The 23547-nt window shown below is 42.4% G+C and overlaps 1 protein-coding gene across 5 annotated transcripts in view; it reads left to right on the forward strand.

The window, feature by feature from the left end:
• Positions 1-7407: 7407 nt before the first annotated feature.
• LOC111873705 (protein NDNF) overlaps positions 7408-23547 on the forward strand; it is a gene marked incomplete at its 3' end in the record, with an annotated part of 105625 nt that continues 89485 nt past the window's right edge. Inside the window, 3 exon segments of one of the 5 annotated variants that reach the window (XM_033755178.1) lie at positions 7408-7715; positions 8034-8794; positions 21643-21934. In XM_033755178.1, coding sequence (XP_033611069.1) covers positions 21645-21934 — 290 coding nt within the window. 5 annotated transcript variants of the gene reach the window in all.

Consider the following 23547-nt stretch of genomic DNA (forward strand, 5'->3'; position numbering starts at 1 on the left):
GTCAATTGTATGAGTGACTATAGACGGGGTTTGGATTTTGTGAATGGATTTACTGACCACTTATAGGTCTAACTACAAATAATTGTAGCACTCTCACAAATCTACATACTTTACAAATCACTATAACATATACTAAGTGTTCCCAGTTTGTTGTGTCTTCACTAGTCCTTGCTAGGTAAGGGCTTCTAACATTGGCCATTTTTCTGCCTCCGGTTCAAGTTATGTTTTCACCGATTCCCGTAACGAACTGAACTTAACTATCCTTTAAACTTTGCTTACATCTAGGCACGGAACACACAGAAAACAATCCGTTTTCATTGTTGTAGTCCAACTGTTGCATTATTAATAATCTGCTGCCTAGTAACGGAAATGTGTTTGCAGAGCTATTGGCCAGGGACGGTTGCTATTCACAGAGTCACTGTCACTAATTAGCAACAAGTCTATACACCACAATATTAAATTTATCTAAACCTGGCCATAGTAAGTATGCCCTGAGTAACAATCCACAAACTAAGATCACTTTCTTAATTCTAATCCTGAAATTCTCACCGCCATCTGTGAGCTGTCCGACTAAAAAATGTGGGAGCCTCGACGTTTCACTACCCTGTGAGCACTCACGACCTGTTACAGGGATAGCTTTACCTTTTATTTCACTTTAAATTCTTTACCTTAGAAATGTGTATAAATGAAATGTCGCATAGGGCTGCAAAATGAGTAGACCTCGAATAGATACCACAACTACTTCATAGCCAAGAGATCGCTGGTTCAAATATCAGTTCGATGACCTACTGCCCCAAGGGTTTTCAATGTTTTCTCCATTACTCCCAGGTAAATTTCAGAGAAGTTCCTCAAATTATGCCTTAATTGGTTTGTACTATCTCCTTTCCAACTCAATATTCACTGCCCATTCAATAAACAGATGCTGTCTATTATCCAAGCCACTGACAACACAGTTAAATAAATGAGTAAGTAAACAAGGGATGCAGCCGAATCAGCAGCTCTTTTGCTGCTTTGTAAGGTCTAGTCCATTCAACCAATTCAGTAGAATTCAAATCGAAAAATCGACAGCAAAATTCGGCGGGTTCTCATCTTTGGCTACGGTTTCAACAGCTACTCTTTATGTTGATCCACTCCTAAATATTACAGCCACTGAAACACACTTTAGAATCTAGATTTCATGGATATGCAAGTTATGAACTGACATTCTAGAAAGGCAGCTTGACAGGATAACAATTAGAAAAATTCAATTAAAAAACTCCGTGGTTTTAGTCCGCAGGCGAACTATAACGACCGAGCGACCGCCGCTTGTCGGAGAAGTTAGTGCCAACTTTAGCGGATAGAGGGTGGCGCGTGGTCAGCGCAATGAATCCCCACGGGCGTTAATTTCGGTTTTCTAGGCCGGAGCTGCCATTCTCTTGAAATAGCTCCTCAATTATCCTCACGAGACTGAGTGGACCCCGTTCCAGATCCACTACTTCTCAGAGAATCTGGTGGCGACGAGAATCGAGCCCTGACCTCTGNCTCGCCAGTACAGCCCTTCTTGGTTCCGGGTCCATCTGGACTCGTGACCATATTATTGTGTTTCATGACTATGGAAAACACTGAAACACTGCCAAATATTGCAGACTTCTTCTGATCCTTTCGCATATGAGGTCAGTTTTTTTTTTCGGTTTCCGTGGGAACGACAGATATACAAACGTCTTGGCGAGCAATGCCTTGCTAAGTGTTGCATTTGGTTCCCATGTACACGGCATAGTGAAAAATCGACAAATTTTAGAAAACACTTCCCCATTTGGACCAATTATATAGCGATTTCTCATTCATATGGTATTGCTTTTTCACAGGCGCACACACACATATCTGCAAGAAGACTAAGTATATATTGTTGTCTCGACACCAAAATGCAGGGCAAAATTATAACATAAAGACAGGAAACAGATGTTTTGAAAATGTGTAACAGTTAAGATATTTGGGAACAACGATCACAAATCAAAACCTGATTCAGGAGGAAATTAGGAGGCGATTGAACTCGGGTCATGCTTGCTGCCATTCGGTCCAGAACCTTTTGTTTTCTCGTCTGCTGTCCAAAAACATAAAAATGATAATATACAAAACTATAATTTTTCCTGTGGTTCTGTATGGGTGTGAAACTTGGTCTCTGACATTAAGGGAGAAACATAGACTGAGCGTGTTTAAGAACAAGGTGTGAGGAAAATATTTGGACCGAAGAGAGATGAAGTGACAGGAGGTTGGAGAAAACTGCACAATGCGCGTCATAACTTGTAATTTGCTCCAAGTATAATTAGAAGGATCACGTCATGGAGGATGAGGTGGGCAGGGCATGTAGCACGAATGGGGGATATGAGGAATGCATATACGACATTGGCGGAAAGCCAGTAGGAAAGAGACTACTGGGAAGACCAAGGCGTATGTGAGTGGACAATAGTAAAATGGATCTTAGAAAGACAGGTTGAGATGGTATGGTTTGAATTGATCTGGCTCAAGATAGGGAACAATGGAGGGCTCTTGTGAACACGATAATGAACCTTCGGGCTCCATAAAATACTGTGAACTTTTGAGTAGCTGCAAAATTGGCGGCTCCACAAGAAGGGCTCAGCTCAATAAGTAAGTGCACATACCTACAAGAAAACACACAGCATCTTAAACGTCGGCTGAGCAATAAAGTGCAGGAAAACAGTCGCTGTTTATACTGAGAACCAAATAAAACCTATATATATATACTCGTATACAAGACAGGCGAAATGTCAAGTTAGTCGACGGTTAAGCACATGGTACATATAATTAGCCCTGCCCTTTATCTTTCTCATTTTTAGAGATGCGGATATCCATTACTCACCTGAGGAATGCGGCTTCTGACATCTAGTGTCAAACATCTGAAATCGCTGGCTGAAATGGCACAGCGTATTCGTGGCACCGAAACATTTGGCACGGATCGGAGTAAGCAGACAGGTTGGGACCAAACCTGCGAAAGAAGAGAAAGAGTTTGACAGTAGAGTCAGATGTACTCACCACATCGCTACTGCTTCGCTAATAAGTGAGCCAGTTTAAACGAGTCTGTATGAGAGAGCTCTTCATATTCCCTAACGATAGAATTACGGGTATCTACGCATACAGCTAATTAATCCAGCTATAAATCACATTTTATATACAGCACAGCCTAGGAGTATAACCGCACTGTTCTTTAGTAATCCACCAACTCATGTACATGGCCGCACCATAGCTCAAGCGATTAGTCGCCGGCTTCCCACCGCGGCGGCCCAGTTTCGATCCCGGGGTTTGGTCAAGTGGGATTTGTGATGGACAAAGTGGCGCTGGGGCGGGTTTTCTCCGAGTACTTCGGTTTCCCTAGCCAATCTTCATTCCATCAAATTCTCTATCACAATAATCACCAAGGGCAGGCTACAATAGGCCAATCAGTGGCCTTCGTGCCGAGTAGACCTAGTTGGACTCCACCCCCCACTAAGTGAATTAAGAAAAATTCATGTACATGGAGTTGCCGGGGTGTAATGCACTCGTACAATTAGAAACTGTAATATAAACAAAATTCATAGATTTTCTTAATGGTTTTAATATAAAGCAACAGAAAAAGATAAATTTATCCCTGTAAAAGGCTGTGGAGGCCCACAGGGTTGTGAGACGTCGACGATCCCACATTTTCTCTAGATAATCGGCTCACAGATGGCGGTAAGGTTGTCGGCTTTACGCGCCGGCCGGCTGCTCTTTACTCCCCAGGAATATTCCTGGTACTCATTTCTGTCATGGGCTGAATCGACCCCAGGGCCATAGTGCGGCTGGAAGGATTAGGTAAATTGAAATAATACACTTAATCGCGACTCGAAACCACGACCTTCCGGTTTGTAGCATAGTGTCTCAACCAACTACGCCACCGCGTGCCCCCGATATGTATTTGTGAGGCCATAAATTAATTTCTAAATAATACTGTGACGAACGTGGCCATTGCTGGACAACGTTTCGGTAAAAACGTTCCCGTTGTAACCAATATACGCAGTAACAGACGAACTGTTCGAGGTAGTGATCTCTCTTCGGTTCACTCTGAGTTATAAAAGAGAGTTCATTCGTAAATTCATGAATTCATTCGTAAGGGAGTCGTAATTCAGATGTAACAAAGTTCAGTGTTCAGCTGTGGGGTGCTAACCAGGGGACAGCGAAAGCTGAAGAAGTGTCGCATCAGCACATCAGAACCAAGTCAGTCACGCAGAAGAGAAGACACTCGTAGTCCAGCAAGGGGTGGAGCGAGTCTAGGCTGTCACAGATTGTGAGCTGTCATAATTGAATGTAATTGTAAACAAGGAGTCAATAAATCCAATCATGGAACCCAGAACCCGTTATTATTAGTCATGAATCCACGGGCAGATAAATTTTAGGCGTAAAATGACAAGAATCACATGAAAAATACCATTATTCTGATTTCTCTTTACAGTTTGAAGCAAAATCGAAATGATACAAAAACTTCTGCGCAGAAACATTGCATATTTTTCTCATACACGATTAACCTTTATAACGTCACTGTGGGAACAAAATCGATACACACTAGACCACTGTTTGCTACTGACTACCGAACAAAAATTAAATTCTTCCGACGAACAATGTCGCTTTTTATACGCAAAGTGAGAAGGCTACCTCAAAAAAACGAAAACGAAAGCTGTCTGGCGGACCTCAGTTAACCATTGATTAAACTACAAACTGGGAAATATACGCGTTGGATAAACATTTAGGCTTGTAGTGCGTGTTCGTTATTTTCCTGAAGATACCAACTATACAGCTGTGTGGGAACTGCCCACATTCAAGCAAGTGTAACAACGCAAGCGTCATTGCTTAGCAACAACGAGTAAACAACGGTTGCTAGGCAAAAGCGAGTAAACAGCGGTTGCTAGGGAACTTGTAAACACGGTATCTGGCAACAGCAGTACCTATTACGTAACCGTTGTTTACACGTTGTTGCTAAGCAACGACGCTTGCGTTGTTACACTTGCTTGAATGTGGGCAGTTCCCACACAGCTTTATCCAGATAGACGGTTTTCATAAAATACTGAATTTAATCAAAATCCTAAGAACATTTTTCGAAACAACAGTCATTTTATTTTGGGGAGCCAATTCAAAGGGCCCCTATTTATGGCTCTTAGAGTATTCAGTGAGTAAAGACTTAAGATGGATAAACTGTGAAACAGAATACAAATACAAACCGTCCAACCATTCACATGCTAGCGAGGCGGCGAGGCGGACACTCAAGTGTGCACACATACACACACACACACACACACACACAAATACTATGGCATATTCTCTTAAAGCAAGAACTGTGGAACCAGAGAAAGAGCCTTCGCTAGCGAAAGGCTCTGAAACAACATTCTAGTCAACGGCCTCCAAGCAGACAAAGAAACAACGTCCGTTGGTAGGCAGCACATTTTTAAGAGGCAAGAATAGACGGCTGCTGATAGAGAACGGCTCAGTAAACACGTTCCGCGGCAACGGTTACACACGAAACAGAGGAACGGCGTTTTCTACGTGGTCCGTTTCGAGCTTATATAAGCACGGGACAAAGTTAGATCTTGGTCAGTCTGTGAAGAGAAGACCCAGTTAGTTGCCAGAGTGCTCAGCTGAAAGTCAGTCTGAAGAGAAAACTAGGAGATTAGTGTGAAATAGCCGCCAGCCTTGGAGCTAGCCAGTTGATAGTTTTGTACGGTAGTCTGTGAAGAAAAGAGGCAGCTGGAAGAGAGCTGCTATTCAGAGAGAACTTGAATGCAGCGGAAGTCGAAGAATCTCCACTGTTAGAAGCCGTTGCCAGGGAACGGCTGGTGAAGACACAGAGGGCTTTAAAATGCCTAGAGGGTGCTAAGGTGATCTGTGAATTGTGGAGATTAGCGGTGGCACAGTAATTGTTTGTAGTCCGAATCGTGTGTATAAGTACTCAATAAATGCAATAGCCAATCCAAAACCCCGCCGAGAGCCACTCTAGCACGCGACAATACACACACACACACACACACACAAATATATATATATACAGACATGAGACAGCACTCCAAAAATATCTTCTTTTTTAGGTGAACTGAAAACTTATAGATCCGTCAAATTTTTTCTCCGTCATCACATTTCCTAATGTACTCATATGTTATGTACGTGATAAAGTATACAGCCCAAGATGCGCTAATCACACAGGTTAGATACAAAGACAAAACTCTGTGGTTTTAGTACGCAAACGAATTTTACCGACCGATCGACCTGCTATACCGCCTGACGGTTTTCGTAATTCACTTCAGTCCCTCCAGGTAAAGGCTAGGTTAATATCTCGATTAGTCAACGAACACTTTGTTACAAACGTTTTTCAATATATCATACATCTGCCTACTCTCCCACCATTCGACACCATTTAATCTGTGATAATATAACCGTCGGAAAACAGACGTCAAGAAAAAGATGAAGCGACGACACGGCACGACACAGAAGTGAGGAAACACTGATTTTGGGACAAGCCTCAGGGATGGGTTACACTGAGAGATGTCTGACGTATGCTGATGACGATAATCATACCTGACACTACGGTAACAAAACCCAACGTTCAACGTCGTTAATACCAAAGCCCCGTTATAAGATACGATCATAAGGCAGTTTCACAAAGCTCACATCCTCAGAACCTGTTTTCTCACAGAGCAGTCTGAGTCACTAACTCTCTGATAGATCACGAAGATTTATCACCGCTAACTTCGGTCCCCACTGCCAGATATGATCCTCAGAAAATCCAGTTCAGTAGGAATCAACTTAATATTATCCTTCTAGCTCCATCTCACTCTTCTAAGCGGACATATCCCCACAGATGTGCCGTAACAACCACAGCAACAATAAACACGGCGTCAGAGTTCCGTATTTATAACAGACACTGGGGTATAAAGTGAGAGATTTTCACATTCCCAGTATCGGATGTGAATGGTCAGTGTTCAACTTTACGCTCCTCTCGCCTTAGCCCAGTAAAAAATACTTCCAATATTCCATAATACATCAGTAGAATAATGCATCAACCACAGAGGGAAATTATGTACTGTCCGTCTCACATTAAGATTCATGTACGTTGACGGTACGTACAAACGCCTGCCATATCGACCATCTCCTCCTCAGGATTTAAGCATCAGCGGAGTGCTTCGTCTGATCAATGAAGCGAGCAGGAAGGTAACCCTCTCTGTCTCTTTTTTTCTTTTTTGAATGGGGGCCCAGACCAGTTGGCGGGAGATGGTTTCCATGACAACCATCCCCTCTCCATCTTTATATTTTTTTTATAAGTAGAGGTGGAGTCCTGCACAGCGCATGCGTGGTGCTCTATACTATAACAAGACTGTGGATCAGGTAAGAGTCTGCAGTCTTGTTACTTGCTCGGTGCCAGTTTCGTTAGCTGGTAGGTTAGGACAGTTTCTGTACACGGTGAAGCCGACAAACTTACACCCTGTCCCTACAGCGGAAGTACTGCAAGATCTGTGCCCTACGGTTTCGGAATTCTGCGTCCGGTGACGTCTTCTGTCTTACCAACCTTAGCCCTCTCCAGTACCAGAAATATCATACAGTATTTCTAAAAGCATTATATATTTTTAATTTGTGTCACAGTTTATAGATTGATTATATATTTGCAATTCTTTCCACGATAAATTACGGACAAGAAACTTCGTGTATAGTTCATTAACAAGGTTGTGCAATTAAATTTGTGAAGTCACAAATTTTGGTTAACACCGTAAAGATAGAAAGATTTAAAATTTTTTAAAGTCTGGAAATATTACTCATCATTCTATTTCCTAACATTCCTATCTTTATGATCATAACAAGTTTGAAAAAAATGTGTAAAATTAGTGTCGATCTGAGAAAATTCAGTACCCTGCTATTGCCCATTCACTTCTTTTAAATGATTAAAATTCTAAATTGTATTTACTACAGCCTTACAAAATATAAAAACAGTTCGGACGTCACAGAAAACACAAATTGTATTAACCTGTTCTTTATCTATCTAGCGTTCGACCCATCATCATGCATGCACAAGTTGGCCTATAAGAAGAGTCGCAGTTGCTGAACGGTTAGGTTTCATGGGGTTTCGTTTTGACATAAACGTCAAGAGCTTATTAAAGGATCTCAATAGATCTTGAAATACAGTAAATCCTCGAATTTCAAATTAAAATCCAGCTTTACATAAGAACATTGCGCTGACATGTAATTTATTTAGTAGGAAGTTTATTTTTCATTGGCTCATACCTTCAGGCGAAGAACTACTTATTCTGATAAAGTACTTCAAAATAATTTATTATAATTGTTACGCTTTCGAAGTCATTGTGTTTGGAATGACAAAGATACTGCACCGCGTGTGATCGAGTGTATTTAGTATTCTGGTCTCTTTGAAGAAGAAGGAAGAAGTACATAAGACGTTACAGCATGATTTGCGTAAATCAGCATTCATATTAATTCAGCTGTCATATTATTAACGCTGCCCTACTGACTGATAAAACTTAAAATTTATATGCTTAGTAAGACATAGATATTTAACCTGTTTCGTCAAAGGGAAAGGTAGACCGACGGCGCACTCCAGAGTTGTGAAGCAGTTGCACCGGAATACAAACGCATTACGCAATGTGAAAGTCAGATACACCTCAGATGCGACCTTCATTTATTGAACTTTACCTGGAGCTGTTTAGCACGTGCACTCCGGCAACCCTCCTGACACCACAGTACAGCGGGACGGACTGCAGAACAGGTGCTCTCCGCTAACTACTTAAAGCAGGTAAGTAATAATTCCAAATGTGGTTCAATCCTCTAAAACATGGCGGTTACTCTATGTAGTACCCGCTTTAGCACTTTTAGACTTGCTGTACCGCCCCCCCCCCAGAGCGTATTTGTGTCTTCCGATTATTTTGAGGCTCATGACAATGTCCGCGCGGTCTAAAGCACGAAATGTCTTCTCCCGCTCAAGCACTGCGATCGTGGGTTTGAATCCCACTCGAGGCATGAATGTTTGTCTATGTTTCTCCGTGTTTATGTTGGCCTTGTGTTGGGCTGATCCCCCGTCCAAGCAGTCCTACCTACTGTTTACAACATTCACAATTTCATAAGTGATTTTGTAGGTGGCCAGGCCAAGGAGCCTAATCCATCAAAGTAGAAGAGTCAGATTATTTCACGAATCTGCATCAACTGATTTGTCTATGATCTTATTTAGGTGTGCTTCTGAGTAACAATGTAGGCCTCCCGATTCAAATTCCACAAAATGAGCCCCTCTTTCTGAGGGGGCCACCACATTATCTTCCCAAAGTATGTAATATGTTGTTAATCAAAGAACAAAGATTTCGTTCCTTTTGTTTCAAGCAACAGATTCTAACCATTCTAACTTGTTCATTTTCATACCCCCTTTAACAGAAAGAAGAAGTGTGTAGCCTGGAAACCTAACAAAGTGATGCTTTTCCACCCACCCCCCACACATACAAATCATTGATTTTCCAACAGTTCTAAGTGCGCTGATGTTCTGAATAGTTTTTATATTACAAATTGGTATATCTGGCATCTTTGACATCTGTCAGTAATGCGACTAGACAGGGAGGCAGTAATTCTATTCCTAGTAGAAGGACAAAAAGATGTTCTCATTATCGCCACGTCCAGAATCACTGTGGCCCAGCCGGTCTGCTGCGTGACAGGGCCCACGATGTAGGTAGGACAAGCTATAAACCCACCTGCTTCCGTGTCGAAACGTAGTAAGCTTCCTGCTGCTCCTTCTATACACTTTCGCGGTGCATTTAGACAGAAGAAGAATGTAATGAGTACCACTACAGATATGCCCTGTATATTGCAATTAGGAAATAAATTCATGTCTGATTAATATGAAATTTTTGTTTTACGAAGTTGTCAGTATCTCAGACTATACAGTGTCGAATGATAAGATGATTGGTGAATAATTAATTGGAAAGGATTTGAAAGGAAGTGATCGTGACCTTTTCGTTGTACGATTCACGCGTATGCTTGGAGAACTGAGTAAAATTGCGTAAAACCTCAATTAGTATAGCTTGGATGCCGGCAAAGATTCGAACCAAGGATTGCTCAAATGCAAGTCCAGAGGGTCACCGCTATCACAACCCCGCTTTCTTTGCGCATGCGCCACGCGATGGAGACGTATGTATGCTTATTCATGATTCATTCAACAACGCTGTTATTAGCTCCGAAAACAGGATGATCAGTGAATACAGAAATGGAAATGATTTGGAAGGAAGGAAGCATGGGTCCAATCTGATGAGCCATCCTACTAATTTCCTGAAGGGGTCTGAGGAAAACCATGCAATGCTTTAGTAATGATAGCCGGTATGCATCCCAGATCGGAACGTGAGACCTATATAATTCGAAAGACTGCTAATTACCCGACCCATATGCTCGGTAAGAAGTATGGAGACGTGAATGTCAGGCTCCTTGCTATCTGCATCTCGGTATTGCATAAAGGTAGGTGGCCAGTTCCGCCTCTCCGGTCTCTTGACCCTTTGTGTGATTTGTGTGAACCTCAAGCCGCAACAGACGAAGTAGAGAATAGAAGAGATATCCCTCTCGAGATTCGAACCGCGATCATCCATTACGTATCAACGTACTTCGCTATTATGACCCGTAATATCAAAATACATGCAGGCGGTAGCGTAGTTGGTTGAGGCACTATGCTATAAGCCACAAGGTCGAGGGATTGAATCCCGATGATCTGGATTTTTTTTTTCATTTTAACTAATCAATGCAGCCGCACCATAACCCTGGGGTCAACCCGGCCTCTAACAGAAAAGTACCAGGAATATTCCTGGGGGTAAAAGGTGGCGGGCGGTTAAGGCTGACAACCTCACCACCATCTGTGAGCCAACTGTCTAGATAGTGTGGGACCCTCAACATCTCACAACCCTACGGGCCTTCATGGCCTGTTACCTTTTACCACCTTTGAAGGTAAGGTAAATTAAGCATCATGCCATGAAGACATATGGGAAAGTGTAGGTATTCTTGACATCGGCACTAGATGGAGAGGAGTGGTTAGCATCACGCCCTGGCCGCTTAACCCCCCGCCCCGGTAAACTCGATAGAAGGCTCGGTGGGGCCCGTGACAGTGTGGACGCCGTGGAGAACAGAAAAATCTTGACCCTGCAGGCAATTGAACCCCGACCATCCAGTCGCTTGCTATAAAACTGAGCTATCCAGACTCAACTTTTGAAGCAGGAACACAAATTGCAAACTCCAAGGTAAAGACATTAACTTGTAAAATATAATTACAATTAATATGTTGCTGGACATTATCCATCATCTTGTCTGTTCTTAAAAAAACCGTCTAGTTTCTATTAAAAACACAACGTTTCGGGAACTGGAATCTGTCCCCGTCTTCAGGTAAAATCTACTCAGTTGGGTCCAATAGACAGAGCTAGCCCCTATCTCCGGACAACTATGCCAGTTTTAGAAGGGATTCATAAAACAAGCACAACATAATCCATCTGTGAGAGCTAAGAGATATTGAAGCTATCATATTTGAGGCTTAGCACCAGAGAAATATCTAGAATGAAATCATACCGGGAGAGAAGCAATACTCCTTGTGGTACACAAGCACTTTTAGATCTTATATGTAAAATATAAGTTTGGAATGGAGAAATCTACATCGGAAGGAGATTTGGGGTTCATAATTCTCTTCTGTTACGTATAGAATTTGTTCCTATTACAGCATATAGCAATAGCTGTACTTTAAAGGGATAATCATCTTTGGCAGAACCGGTTTGAATGGCTACCTTCTGAAAGCGAGATTCTGTAATATTGCATCCATATTTATTTCGCTCAGAGCTGGGAAGCATATAAAGTAATTCAACACTTATCCTAGTCTTCGGGAGCCAGGATGGCTCAGTCGGTATGGCGACTGGCTATAGGCTGAACGGCTGAGGGTTTGAAATTCAATTCCCGATAACGGAAATATTTTCCCATCGCCACAGCTTCCAGACCGGCTCTGGGTCTCACCCAGCCTCCTATCCAGTGTGCCGGGGGCTCTAAATAGTGCCCAGGTTAAGAAAATGTGGATTTATACATCCATTACCCCATACGTCTTCAAGAAATAGAGCTTAATTACTTAAGCACAAGGACGGTTTTATCTCTTTGTATTAAACACTTTGCTATAAACACGTTAAATTTGAATTTGAGTTTCGAATAAAAACAGGGGCAGTTACACTGGAAATGAAACGGCAGAAATTAAATTTAGATCCAGTAGCAAATTCAATCGATATACGTTCATAATAAGCTCATATTTATGGATTCAAATTGTAACACAAAACAAATTTATGATTCCAAGGTTTCTGGAATTAATTGACGAAAGGAATAATTATTATTTGTAGCAGTCATAGTATGAATATGAACACAAGAAAACACGAAGAGAGAGAGATAATTAGTTGTCTACTATTTAAATATCACATACCATACTAGATATCGGGAAACCTGCGTACAACAAGAACATGATTTGAGGTGCTCACAACCTTCACTTTATTGTCCTCTGGGATGTGACGCCTTAATAGCGTAAGTCGCACGGCTTACTTTTCTACCCTGAAGGTGGAGGCAGAAGGTTCCTCCGAAATGTTGTAATTATCTACCATATGCTGGGGTGGAAACTGATCAATTGAAGCGGTGTCATTTTTAAATACCGCTTCTACTGGTTCGCTTTCATTGCCAGCCACTGTCCTTCCTTCCCCCCCTCACTGAAGACTTCCTTTACAGCTATAATTGGGTCTATTATACTTTCCTGATGATGGAGGGAGGAGACTACTCCAAATGTTAGTATCTAACAGATAACATGGAGTCGCCTTCCAGGAGACAGTGTTCGAGATTTTTACAAGGTTAGAACTTCAGAATTATGGTCTTATATTTATGAAAAACCGATGTTTATTCCTTCTTCACAAATTTTAATTTATTTTACTTTTCAACTATTGAAGAATCGAAGTATGTATTACTTAATTTATTTGCGTAAGAATTCATGACATTTGACTTTTCTACAATAATAGATTTTCGTATTTTGTTTGACAAGAAACAATGGGGCAAAAATTCGGAACTAAGGAAAGAAACTAAAGGAAAATAAAGTAAAAAATGTAAATCTATCCCTGTAACAGGCCGCGTAGGCCCATAGAGTTGTGAGTCGTCGAGGCTCCCACATTTTGTAGACAACCAACTCACAGCTGGCTGTGAGGTTGTCAGCCTTTATCCCCCCGCCCCCTCCCCATGATGATTCCTCTTACTCATTTATGTTAAAGGGTGAGTCGACCCTAGGGAGATAGCATGGCTGGATGGATTAGGTCAATTCAAAATCAAATGCTCTCATCACGAACTGAACCCGCGACCTTCCGGCTTGTAGCAAAGTGCCCCAACCAAAGTAAGCATAAAATTAGAGCTTCCTTCTGCCAAAGAAAGAACAGAGAGATGGGTAGGAACTGCTGAGCTGTTTACCCTCCTCCCAGCAAGTAGAATTATTCCTCCGAAACGTCAGTAACCGCCAAGATGTGTTAACCCAGAAGACCAGTCCGGAGATGAAGAACGCTGACTAATTCAATACTTCGTTCAGGTGTCTCTGAAAGGTGAAGGCACTTACAAACCGAAGTTCATATGGGTGCATCTCACGCGAAGCTAAGTTCTGTTCTTCTCTTAAAGTGTCTAATGGTTCCGTTTTAAAGGATGGGATTAACGAATTGAGGCAGGTAATGGAAGTCCGTGGCATAGATAAACGTTCATCACTTCTCACGATTTCTCGAGGAATGCTGAAGCTGATTACGAAATTCCCCAAAGGTACGTGGGTAAGTCAATAAGTAAGTTACAAATGGATATAGAAGTTAAACAAATAAGAGTACTGATTTGAAAATAGGTTTTATTTCTCAACATAATCTCCCTTTGCGTTGATGTGCTTGTCCCATCGTTCCACAAGCCCCTGAAAACCAGCAGAATAAAATTCTTAGGGCTGCTGTCGGAACCAGGCGATGACTTCCCTTTCTACAGCTTCATCGTCGGGAAAATGTTCAGCCGAATGAATGAATGAATGAATGAATGTATAAGGGGTGGATCTTCTCGGCCCTTGCACCGCGACCTACAGTAATTGTGCTTTGCATAAAGATGATGTTTAAGAGGGCCGAACAGATGTAAGTCGCATGGAGTAAGCCTCATCACCTGTGACAGTTCGGGCTAGCATATCGTGTCCTTCATCGTGGTAGCGATTGAGATGCTGTAGTGCCAGGCCCATTCTTTGCATTTTGTGTTGTGGGGTCAGCATGCGCGGCACCCATCATGCACAGAAGTTAACCCCTTATAATAATAGGAGTGTATATAAATTCAGTTCGTACCTCACAGGAAACACATTACGTCTCCGCTACAAAGCCCATCCGGTTAATGCCGTTTAAAGAATCAGTCATATTTTTTTTGAGAACCATACGAAACACAAATAAATGGTGTGGGAGGAATGTAGAGTTTTGTCCGTTTAAGCAGATGGTATAGTCAACCAATGGGTTTTCAAGGGTCCCTTATATATAATTATATAGAGCGTTTCTCAGATAATAATAACAGGGATATTTGTAATGTGTAGAATTCATTCAACGACGCTGTAACTCAGACCACAGCTACAGCATCGAATGACTGAACTACAATGAATTCGACATGATCTGGACCTAATTTGATCTGCTACCCCGGAATTGGCCGTGAGAGGCTGACGACAGCAGGCCAGTCGGTGCTCCTGCAAAGGTTCGATCCGGGCTCCTCTGTAACATAAATGCTGCAGCTGGAATTCACGTGCTCGATCCTGCCATTGACTTTTACACGTAATTCCCAGATAGAAATGTTTACGTAAGTGTAGGCCACTGTTTCTGAAGCAGCGACTCACTGATGTAGACTGTTTAATTCACAGCTGGGGAATCGTAATCACTTCATGGATTAGGCGAATCGCCAGTCCCGGCTTCTGACATCGTTACGTATCTTTCCACATTTTTCTTGGTCTTCCTACGTCTTGTCTACCAGACAGCTGATACAGTCTTGAAGTACAATGCGTGTTTCATCCTTTGCAAAGATGTCTGCCATTTGTCTCTACATTCTATGGTTTTTATACAAAGGAAAGATCTATCTGTCTGTCTGTCTTTCTGTCTGTCTGTCTATCTATCTATCTATCTATCTATCTATCTATGGCTCTACAGCCTTTGGACGGGAGAGCAGCCCATCACAAGATCGCTACCTACACATAGAACAGCACAAACATAGAATAAATACACACAGACATCCGTGGATTCGAACCCACGACCCCAGTGTTCGAGCGGGCGAAGACAATTTAGGCCTTAGACAGCGCAGCCACTGGGATCGGTAGGATCGTCACAAAGGGAACATGCCCAAATAAATTCGTATATCCCATTCCTTAATTGACCTGTCCTAGTGCAACCTCTGACAGTTCTTAGAAAATCTGTCATTTCTGATGCTTGAATTCTATAGGAGAATACATGCCGAATACAATACAAAGTCAGAGCCATGTCTTTCTCAACCCGTATACAGTACCTGAGGCATTCGACAAGGATGTTTCATTTGCAATTTGGAACTCAACTGCACATAATTGTAGACTAGTGTCTATCAAAGGGTAAACCGCAACTCTCCAATATCCTCAGGACCTTTAACACAATACTCAACTTGATGCGACTCCGCCAACTTTCGGGTTCAGTTTTCCCATTTAATTCGCAACTGGAGAACTAGAAACATGCGTTTCTCAACCAAAATCCAGCGACCACAAAATATGTGGCTCGAGGGTATTTGAAGCGTTATATTTAATCTGTCATAATGATACTGTGGCATGGCGCCTAAAAAGCCGGATTATATAACGTCCATTGTTACGCAACGGCTACAATAAGAACGCCAACTTCAGTGGCAACAAATACATGGGCAGACCGCTCCGCTACCTAGAAAACTGCCTAAGCAATAGAGACAGAACTGTTGAGTTCCCGCAACAACGGATACGCTGGCCAACGCTGCGTGGAAGACAGAGAGAACCCTTGGACAAGGTATTCTCTCAGCGGTACGTTAAGAGGGTAGATTGCGACAGTCAGAGAAGTGACCAGAGATGATGGGTAGTCAGGTCACATTGCAAGGAAAACAGTTATATCGGAGTGATTGTGGTGATTGGAATTGTAATTGTGGACGAGTTGTCCAATAAAACAGCTTCGTCAATTCTGTAATCCAAGTTGCTTGTCAGGGCACCCCGGACACGTGACAACATTATATGGCGCGGTAATATGTGCACAGCTTATGTAATGAGATGTGAGGCCTATCGGAAGACTTCTGACTGGAGGGATGAGACGCGAATGTCTGATATTATCTAGAGGAGAAGTTACGAACATCTGCCAGATGTTTCGTTCTTATTCCGTAGGCGCCCGATGTCGAACCGGCCACCTATGAAATAAAAACGAAACATTTTAATTTTGAACCGTGTAAAGTAAACGTTCTTCCAGGGCCCAAACCCCGTTCCATAAAGGTGTATAATTGGCATGCAGACCTCTGCATTTACAAGGATATGAACTCATACGACAAAACTGTGTTCAACTGACGTGAGACGAATTTCAGTATCGGTTCCACAGTACCGAGAAGTTAGCAGTAAATACAGATTTGACCATATGTAGTGACTGTGTCCGTCTGTGACTTCCTGAGTTTCAAATTTCCAACAGTTCGAAGTTTGTTCTGGCTCGACAGATGTCAGCTTGCTCGGAGCTGCGTGGGAACCGCTCGTGTTTTGTTTTGAAGCACATCCGCAGGGTTCATGTGGGTGTGTGCACGTCAATCAGTCCCCAAATGAGGTCAGGGCTAATTATGTGAGGCCACTTCTTCATTAACGAAACGGGAGGGATATACTGTAGGAAACATTTCACTCAGAAATTTACTCAAACACATCTACTGCTGTTAGTAGTAGCAGTAGTAGTAGTAGTAGTGATAGCAGCAGCAACAGTAGTAGCAGCAGTAGTAGTGGTAACAGTAGCAGCGGTAGTAGTAGTTGTAGTAGCAGTAGTAGTGGCAGTAGTAGTGGTAGTATTACTAGTAACAGTAGTGGTAGTACTGGTAACAGTAGTAATAGTAGTAGTAGTAGCAGTAGTAGTGTTAGTAGTACTAGTAACAGTAGTGGTAGTACTGGTAACAGTAGTAGTAGTAGTGGTAGTAGTGGTAGTAGTAGTGGTAGTAGCAGTAGTAGTGGCAGTAGTAGTGGCAGTATTACTAGTAACAGTAGTAGTAGTGTTAGTAGTACTAGTAACAGTAGTGGTAGTAGTACTGGTAACAGTAGTAACAGTAGTAGTAGCAGTAGTAGTGGTAGCAACAGTACTAGTGGTAGTAACAGTAGTAGCAGCAGTAGTAGTGGTAGCAGTAGCAGCGGTGGTAGTAGTAGTAGTAACAGTAGTAGTGGTAGTATTACTAGTAACAGTAGTAGTAGTGGTAGTAGTACTAGTAACAGTAGTGGTAGTAGTACTGGTAACAGTAGTAACAGTAGTAGTAGCAGTAGTAGTGGTAGCAACAGTACTAGTGGTAGTAACAGTAGTAGCAGCAGTAGTAGTGGTAGCAGTAGCAGCGGTAGTAGTAGTGGTAGTAGCAGTAGTAGTGGTAGGGTTAGTAGTGGTAGCAACAGTAGTAGTGGTAGTAACAGCAGCAGCAGTAGTAGTGGTAGCAGTAGCAGCGGTAGTAGTAGTGGTAGTAGCAGTAGTAGTGGTAGTATTACTAGTAACAGTAGTAGTAGTAGTGTTAGTAGTACTAGTAACAGTAGTGGTAGTACTGGTAACAGTAGTAATAGTAGTAGTAGTAGCAGTAGTAGTAGTAGTGGTGACAGCAGCAGTATACACGCAAATAAATAAAGAATAGAATGACTTTCATAGACTAGCACATTAGTTGCACTCAGAATTGCCATGTGTGTATACAAATCTTCTCACCGCGCATGCTTGATGTAACTGCTCCACGTGAACTGTTATTGTTTAAATTACATACGTCGTCTTGTTTTCTCTTTGTGTGCTTGCACTTTCCTGTTTATCTTGGTCTCGTACTTGTTTCGTAATTGGCGTGTGAGTAAGAATGTAAATAGATTATTGAATTATATTAACTGTATTAACACAATAATAGTATATAATGTTAATTACATTCAGCATAAATGCATATATTTTCTTTTCTCACCTCTTAATGACTATTTTGATTTATGTTCATATAATAAAAATTATTATTTAAATTACATAATTTGACTTATTTGTTTGCGTTTATTTCTTCCTGTTTACGCCTGCTTGTTCGTAACTTGTTATTGCCCTGATAAATTAGCATGTAAACAAACGTGGAATTAAATTAGCATCATCAGTTTAATTGTTCACGTCACCATTCAACTGATTAATAAGTTCTTCATATACAGAACTATTGAAAGCGGAAGTTCGTCACCAAGTAAATAAACTCCGCTACTTGTCCCTCACCAGAACCAGTTCAATCGAGTTCACGCCTTTGCAACTTTTCTTTCTAAGATAGGATACAGTTTGGTATTATTCTGCCATCCTTGTCTGGATCTCCTGTGGTGTTCTTTCCGGTTTTCCAATCAATACTCTGTAGGAATTTCTTACTTCTCCCATACGCGATATATCTTTTCACGGTGTTGCTGTTCACGGTTAATTGGTCCGAACGGAACTGGGTAATGGATATAAAGAGGCTCTCCTGATTCCTATAGGAGCCCGCGAGTTCCATCCGGGAAACCGCCTAAAGAAGTGAATGACTGTGTAAGATTTGAGGCTTTCACGGCGGTGACTATGAAGAAAGCAGTCTTCTGGGATTTGGCACCGTGTATATGTGGTGTTAACCGACGTTTCGGAGGAACGTATCGCCTCCATCTTCAGGGTAGAAGAAAAAATATAAGAAATCTGCAAGCGAAGAGACCGTGAGAATCGGTAAAAGCAGACTGTGTGGAAATATACACAGCTATGTGAGAGNAACCAACCAACCAACCAACCAACCAATCAACCAACCAACCAACCAACCAACCAACCAACCAGCCAACCAACCAACCAATCAACGCTTAGGAACAGAGTCCTCCCGCCGAAGATTTTAATTGCTCAACTGGTGATTAAATTTGCAGCGTGTTATTCAGCACGAATGTTCATTACCGTGTTCACAAAACGCTGCTACTGATTCCTGTGCTGGGTAAGATAACTCCACTCCACACTCCCCCATCCTATTTCTTTAGTATCCATTTCAATATTATCCTTCCGTACACGACTAGGTGATCCAAGTGGTCTCTTCAGGATTTCCTACAAAAGTTTCGCAAGCATTTCTGTCTTCCTTACCTTTTCACGACCATCGATTTGATCATCCCAAAAAAAATTGGCACGGAATTCCAATTATGAAGCTATTAATTATGCAATTTTCTCGCAGAAGTAAATTTGAGAACTTCCCGAACCTTACACATCAGAATCTGAGTACTACTAAAACTGCTTGTATAGAACAAATAAAATAAAATACATCCTGACGCCTTGATTATTTGATTAACTCCATTGTGCAAGGTTTTCCTTGGAAAGTCGAAAAGTTACCTGCTTTTCCCGTCATTGGGATATAAACCGATCCACTTAGAACATCTTATTTAAAGGTGAAGCTATCCCTGTAACAGGCCCTGGAGACCCATGGGGTTGTGAGATGTCGAGGTTTCCGCATCTTCTAGACAACTAACGCACAGATGTAAACCTTATGCGCCGGTCGCCCTTTACCCCCTGGAAGATTCCTGGTACGCATTTCTGTTAGAGGTTGAGTCGACCCCAGAGCCGTAGTGCAGCTGGAGAGATTAGGTAAATTGGAAAATCCAATAACCTCATCGAGAATGGAACCCGCGACATTCCGGCTTGTAGCATGGTGCCTCAACCAGCTACACTACGGCGTGTCTGCAGTTAATTCAAATGTCACCTTCTTTTTATATTTACGATTTACATATGTAATCTACTCTCAAGTTTTTCCAGGTCAAAACCCAATTCAGTGTCAGGATCTCCTGACTGCCAGTTTAATCCTGAAAACCGACAGGGTTCGAAGAGAGGGCATAAGATCTTGGTCCCCCGTACGTTCAACCATTAGGAACGACGTCACCTTATAAAGCCCAATTAGTAACCGAGGTCCCAGCAGGCCTCGTTTTGTGAAGCAGACAGGGGGCTCAACTGTTTACTATGCAGCTATATGAGTACGGTTCCTCCGTCTCCATATTGCACTCAATTCTTCTTTGAGCAGTTGCTACACAGTGTTGGTGGATTATTTAACGACGGTTTCAGTATTAGACTATACAGTGTCGTGAAGGCAGAATGAGTGAGGAATGGTAAACTGGAAAAGAAACAAACTCCGTGGCACGTAGTCCGCAAGCGAACTATATCGACCGAGCAACCGCCACTTGTAGAAATTAGTGTCAACTTTTGCCGATAGAGGGTGTCACGTGGTCAGTGCAACGGATCCCCACGGCCGTTAATCTCGGTTTTATAGACCGGAGCCTCTATTTCATTGAAATAGCTCCTCAGTTATCCTCACGAGACTGAGTGGACCCCGTTTCAGACCTACCACTTTTCAGGAAATCTGGTAGCTCCGGGAATCGAACCCGGGACCTCTGGATCTGTAGCCAGGAACTCTGACCACTAAACCACAGAGAGTAGCCGTCGCAAAAGCCGAACATATTCATCTTCGGCAGTCAACTTGAGGAGCCTATAACCAGCAATTTTTTTAGCTTTAATCGAAAGCTATATCATTCTATACGAACGTTTTATAGCACATGGACAAAACAAATAGCTTACTGACATATGTAACTTTCGTCTGAAATACTTTTAAATGTGCTGTACCAGTACTGTAACGGAATACAAATAAAAACATTTCATTCATGCGTGTATGTCTTAAAATCAAGGCCGACATAGTGTAGACCTCCTGGCCATGCCGACAACTGATCACTTCCGGTGGGCACTACCTGCAAGGCCCCTCAATTTTGGGCACTGCCACTGAATAAGTTATGTTTCATCGATTTTCCACTAACCAATCTCCTCTTGAGTGTTATTCACAATGGCCTGACCAATGCGGCCGAACTGTTACTTCACCGACATTGGTACAGGAGACCGGGTGTTCTTGACACTGATCGGACAAGGCTCTTAAGATCATTGTCGGCAAGTGCCAGTCAGTGTCAATATCGCCCGATTTCGACCTCTGACCCATAACAAATGAAAATTGTATCCCTCCATATACATACATATATATACGTATATATACATACACGACACTCCGTAACTCTTGCAACTTCAGCCAACAAGAATTTAATCTCTGCACGCTGCTAATTGGTGTGTCTGGTAAGAGGAAGGGCCACGTTGATGCCACTAGTGATGAAAGACAACTGAATGGTGAAGGTCAAGTAAGTCACCACAACAATAGCAAGGTTCCAAGCTTACGGTTGCATGCTCATTCAGTCGCTGGGCAAGTCGTAAAGATATTTACATACTGGAAACACACATATTTTGATGTTTCTGTTTCTTTTCGGTTCTATGCACGATTGCGTTTTATGAAGACAGCATTTCTTGTCCCTTATTTGATATATTTTAGTGTTTATGCAAATGTTTACATTTGCAGTGATGGTTTCTCTACGGATGCCTCGCAACAATGGAAGCAGTGGCGGAGACGGGGACGTGATGCTATTGGTCCGTGCGACAGCAGCGCTAATCCCATTGGTGCTGCTACACATCTGCCTATTGGTTGCCGGAGAAGACGCGGCGGCTGACACGACGCCGATAGACCACGCGCGGACGAGTAGATTTCCTCGTTATCGGTTCAACATACGCAAAGATGACATCTTCCATGACACTAGGGTAATCCCCGTGGAGCATCAGGTGTCAGAGTTCCTCTACAAAGGCGAGACAAAACTGTGAGTTTTTTTTTCTGTCCATCTTCATGTGAAGTCCAGTAAACTATATCAACGGACTGCTGATCACAGTGGTCGCGCGGTCTAAGGCATGAACTGTCTTTGCTCGCTCGAACACTGGAATCGTGAGTTCGAAACCAATTAAGGCATGGATGTCTGTGCTTGCGTTTATTCTGCGTTTATGTTGTCCTGTGTGTAGGTAGCGGCCTTGCGACGGGCTGATCACTCGTCCAAGGAGTCCTACGGTCTGTGTAAAAAAAGATTACGAAACTGAAGAGACCAGGGCCCAACAAAGGACTGTAGAGGCATTCATGAATTAAATAATATGAATGAATATCAAATAACTAGGTAGTGGTACAAACATGCGAGTTTAGGCTTTTGTCTAGCGCATTGATTCCCAAACTTTTTCGGGCCACCGCCCCCATGGTACCATAAACTCATCCCTAGTACCCCCTGCCCTGCTCTATAAAAATCACTGTTGAAAATAGCGGTTTGCACAGCCCACTAAGTAACACAATAACAAAAACAAGATAACACATTTGATAACTACTTCACTGTTTGTAAATTCTTAATGCGGTGGATGGGCCTAACGAAGGTATACCAGTTTCCCAATGTCTGGTTTAAAGTCACTTCAGTTTTAAATAAGCGAACAATGTGCTCGGAGGAGCCAAACTCCAGCGCCCCCTGCCCCTCCCTTGCCTCTTAGAGTCCCCCCTAGGTAATCTTACCGTCCCCATGAGGCGGTACAACCCACTTTTTCAACCGCTGGTCTAGCGTCACATGAACTAAACTATAACAAATTCCCGGTACAACGTTTATGTATGATACCTTGAACATCACTGAATTGTCAACTGAACCCAGCACCGAGACAACAAGGTGAGTTCAGCTACTCTCACATTTTCTCGAGACACATTCCTCTACTAAATGTCTAGTCTAATTCCTGTAGGCCGAACCAATAGCAAGACAGAACTATGAGTTCAGCACGAAATGGATATTTAATACCTGTCGTCTACACAGATTTCGTGAACGCAGTAGTGGTCGGTATTTCGCTCAGTGATCCACAAACTTCGCAACTCGCGTCCCACTGTAGTAAAGGCAAAGCTCCTCGCGTTCCGAGAAATATATTTTAGAATTCTGTACGTTTTAGTATGATATTAATTGGTATTTATTTATGTGCTTGTTAACTCAAGCAGACAAGTTGTCCGCAACAGTAGCGCTGCCAACCGCCATGTTGACTGCTGAGTTTGTGCTGCCAACCTTGAAACTTTGTAATTAAAAATGTTTATTCACTCACTCCTGGAGCTCAGCCCTTCTTGAGAAGCTGCCAATTGCGCAACTACTGAAGAACTTCCCAGAATTTTATGGAACCCGAAGGTTCATTAACTTGTTCACAAGAGCCCTCCAGTGGTCCCTATCCTGAGCCAGATAAATCTAATCCATACCATCCCATTCTATCTCTCTGAGATCCATTTTAATATTGCTCACCCACCTACGCCTTGGTCTTCCCATTGGTCTCCTTCCTTCCTGCTTTCCCACCAATATCGTATATGCATTTCTCCTCTCTCCCATTCGTGCTACATGTCCTGCCCATTCCGAGGCTGTTTGAACATTTTCGT

The sequence above is a fragment of the Cryptotermes secundus genome, unplaced genomic scaffold, assembly GCF_002891405.2.
Source record: "Cryptotermes secundus unplaced genomic scaffold, Csec_1.0 scaffold31, whole genome shotgun sequence".
NCBI classification, from domain to species: domain Eukaryota; kingdom Metazoa; phylum Arthropoda; class Insecta; order Blattodea; family Kalotermitidae; genus Cryptotermes; species Cryptotermes secundus.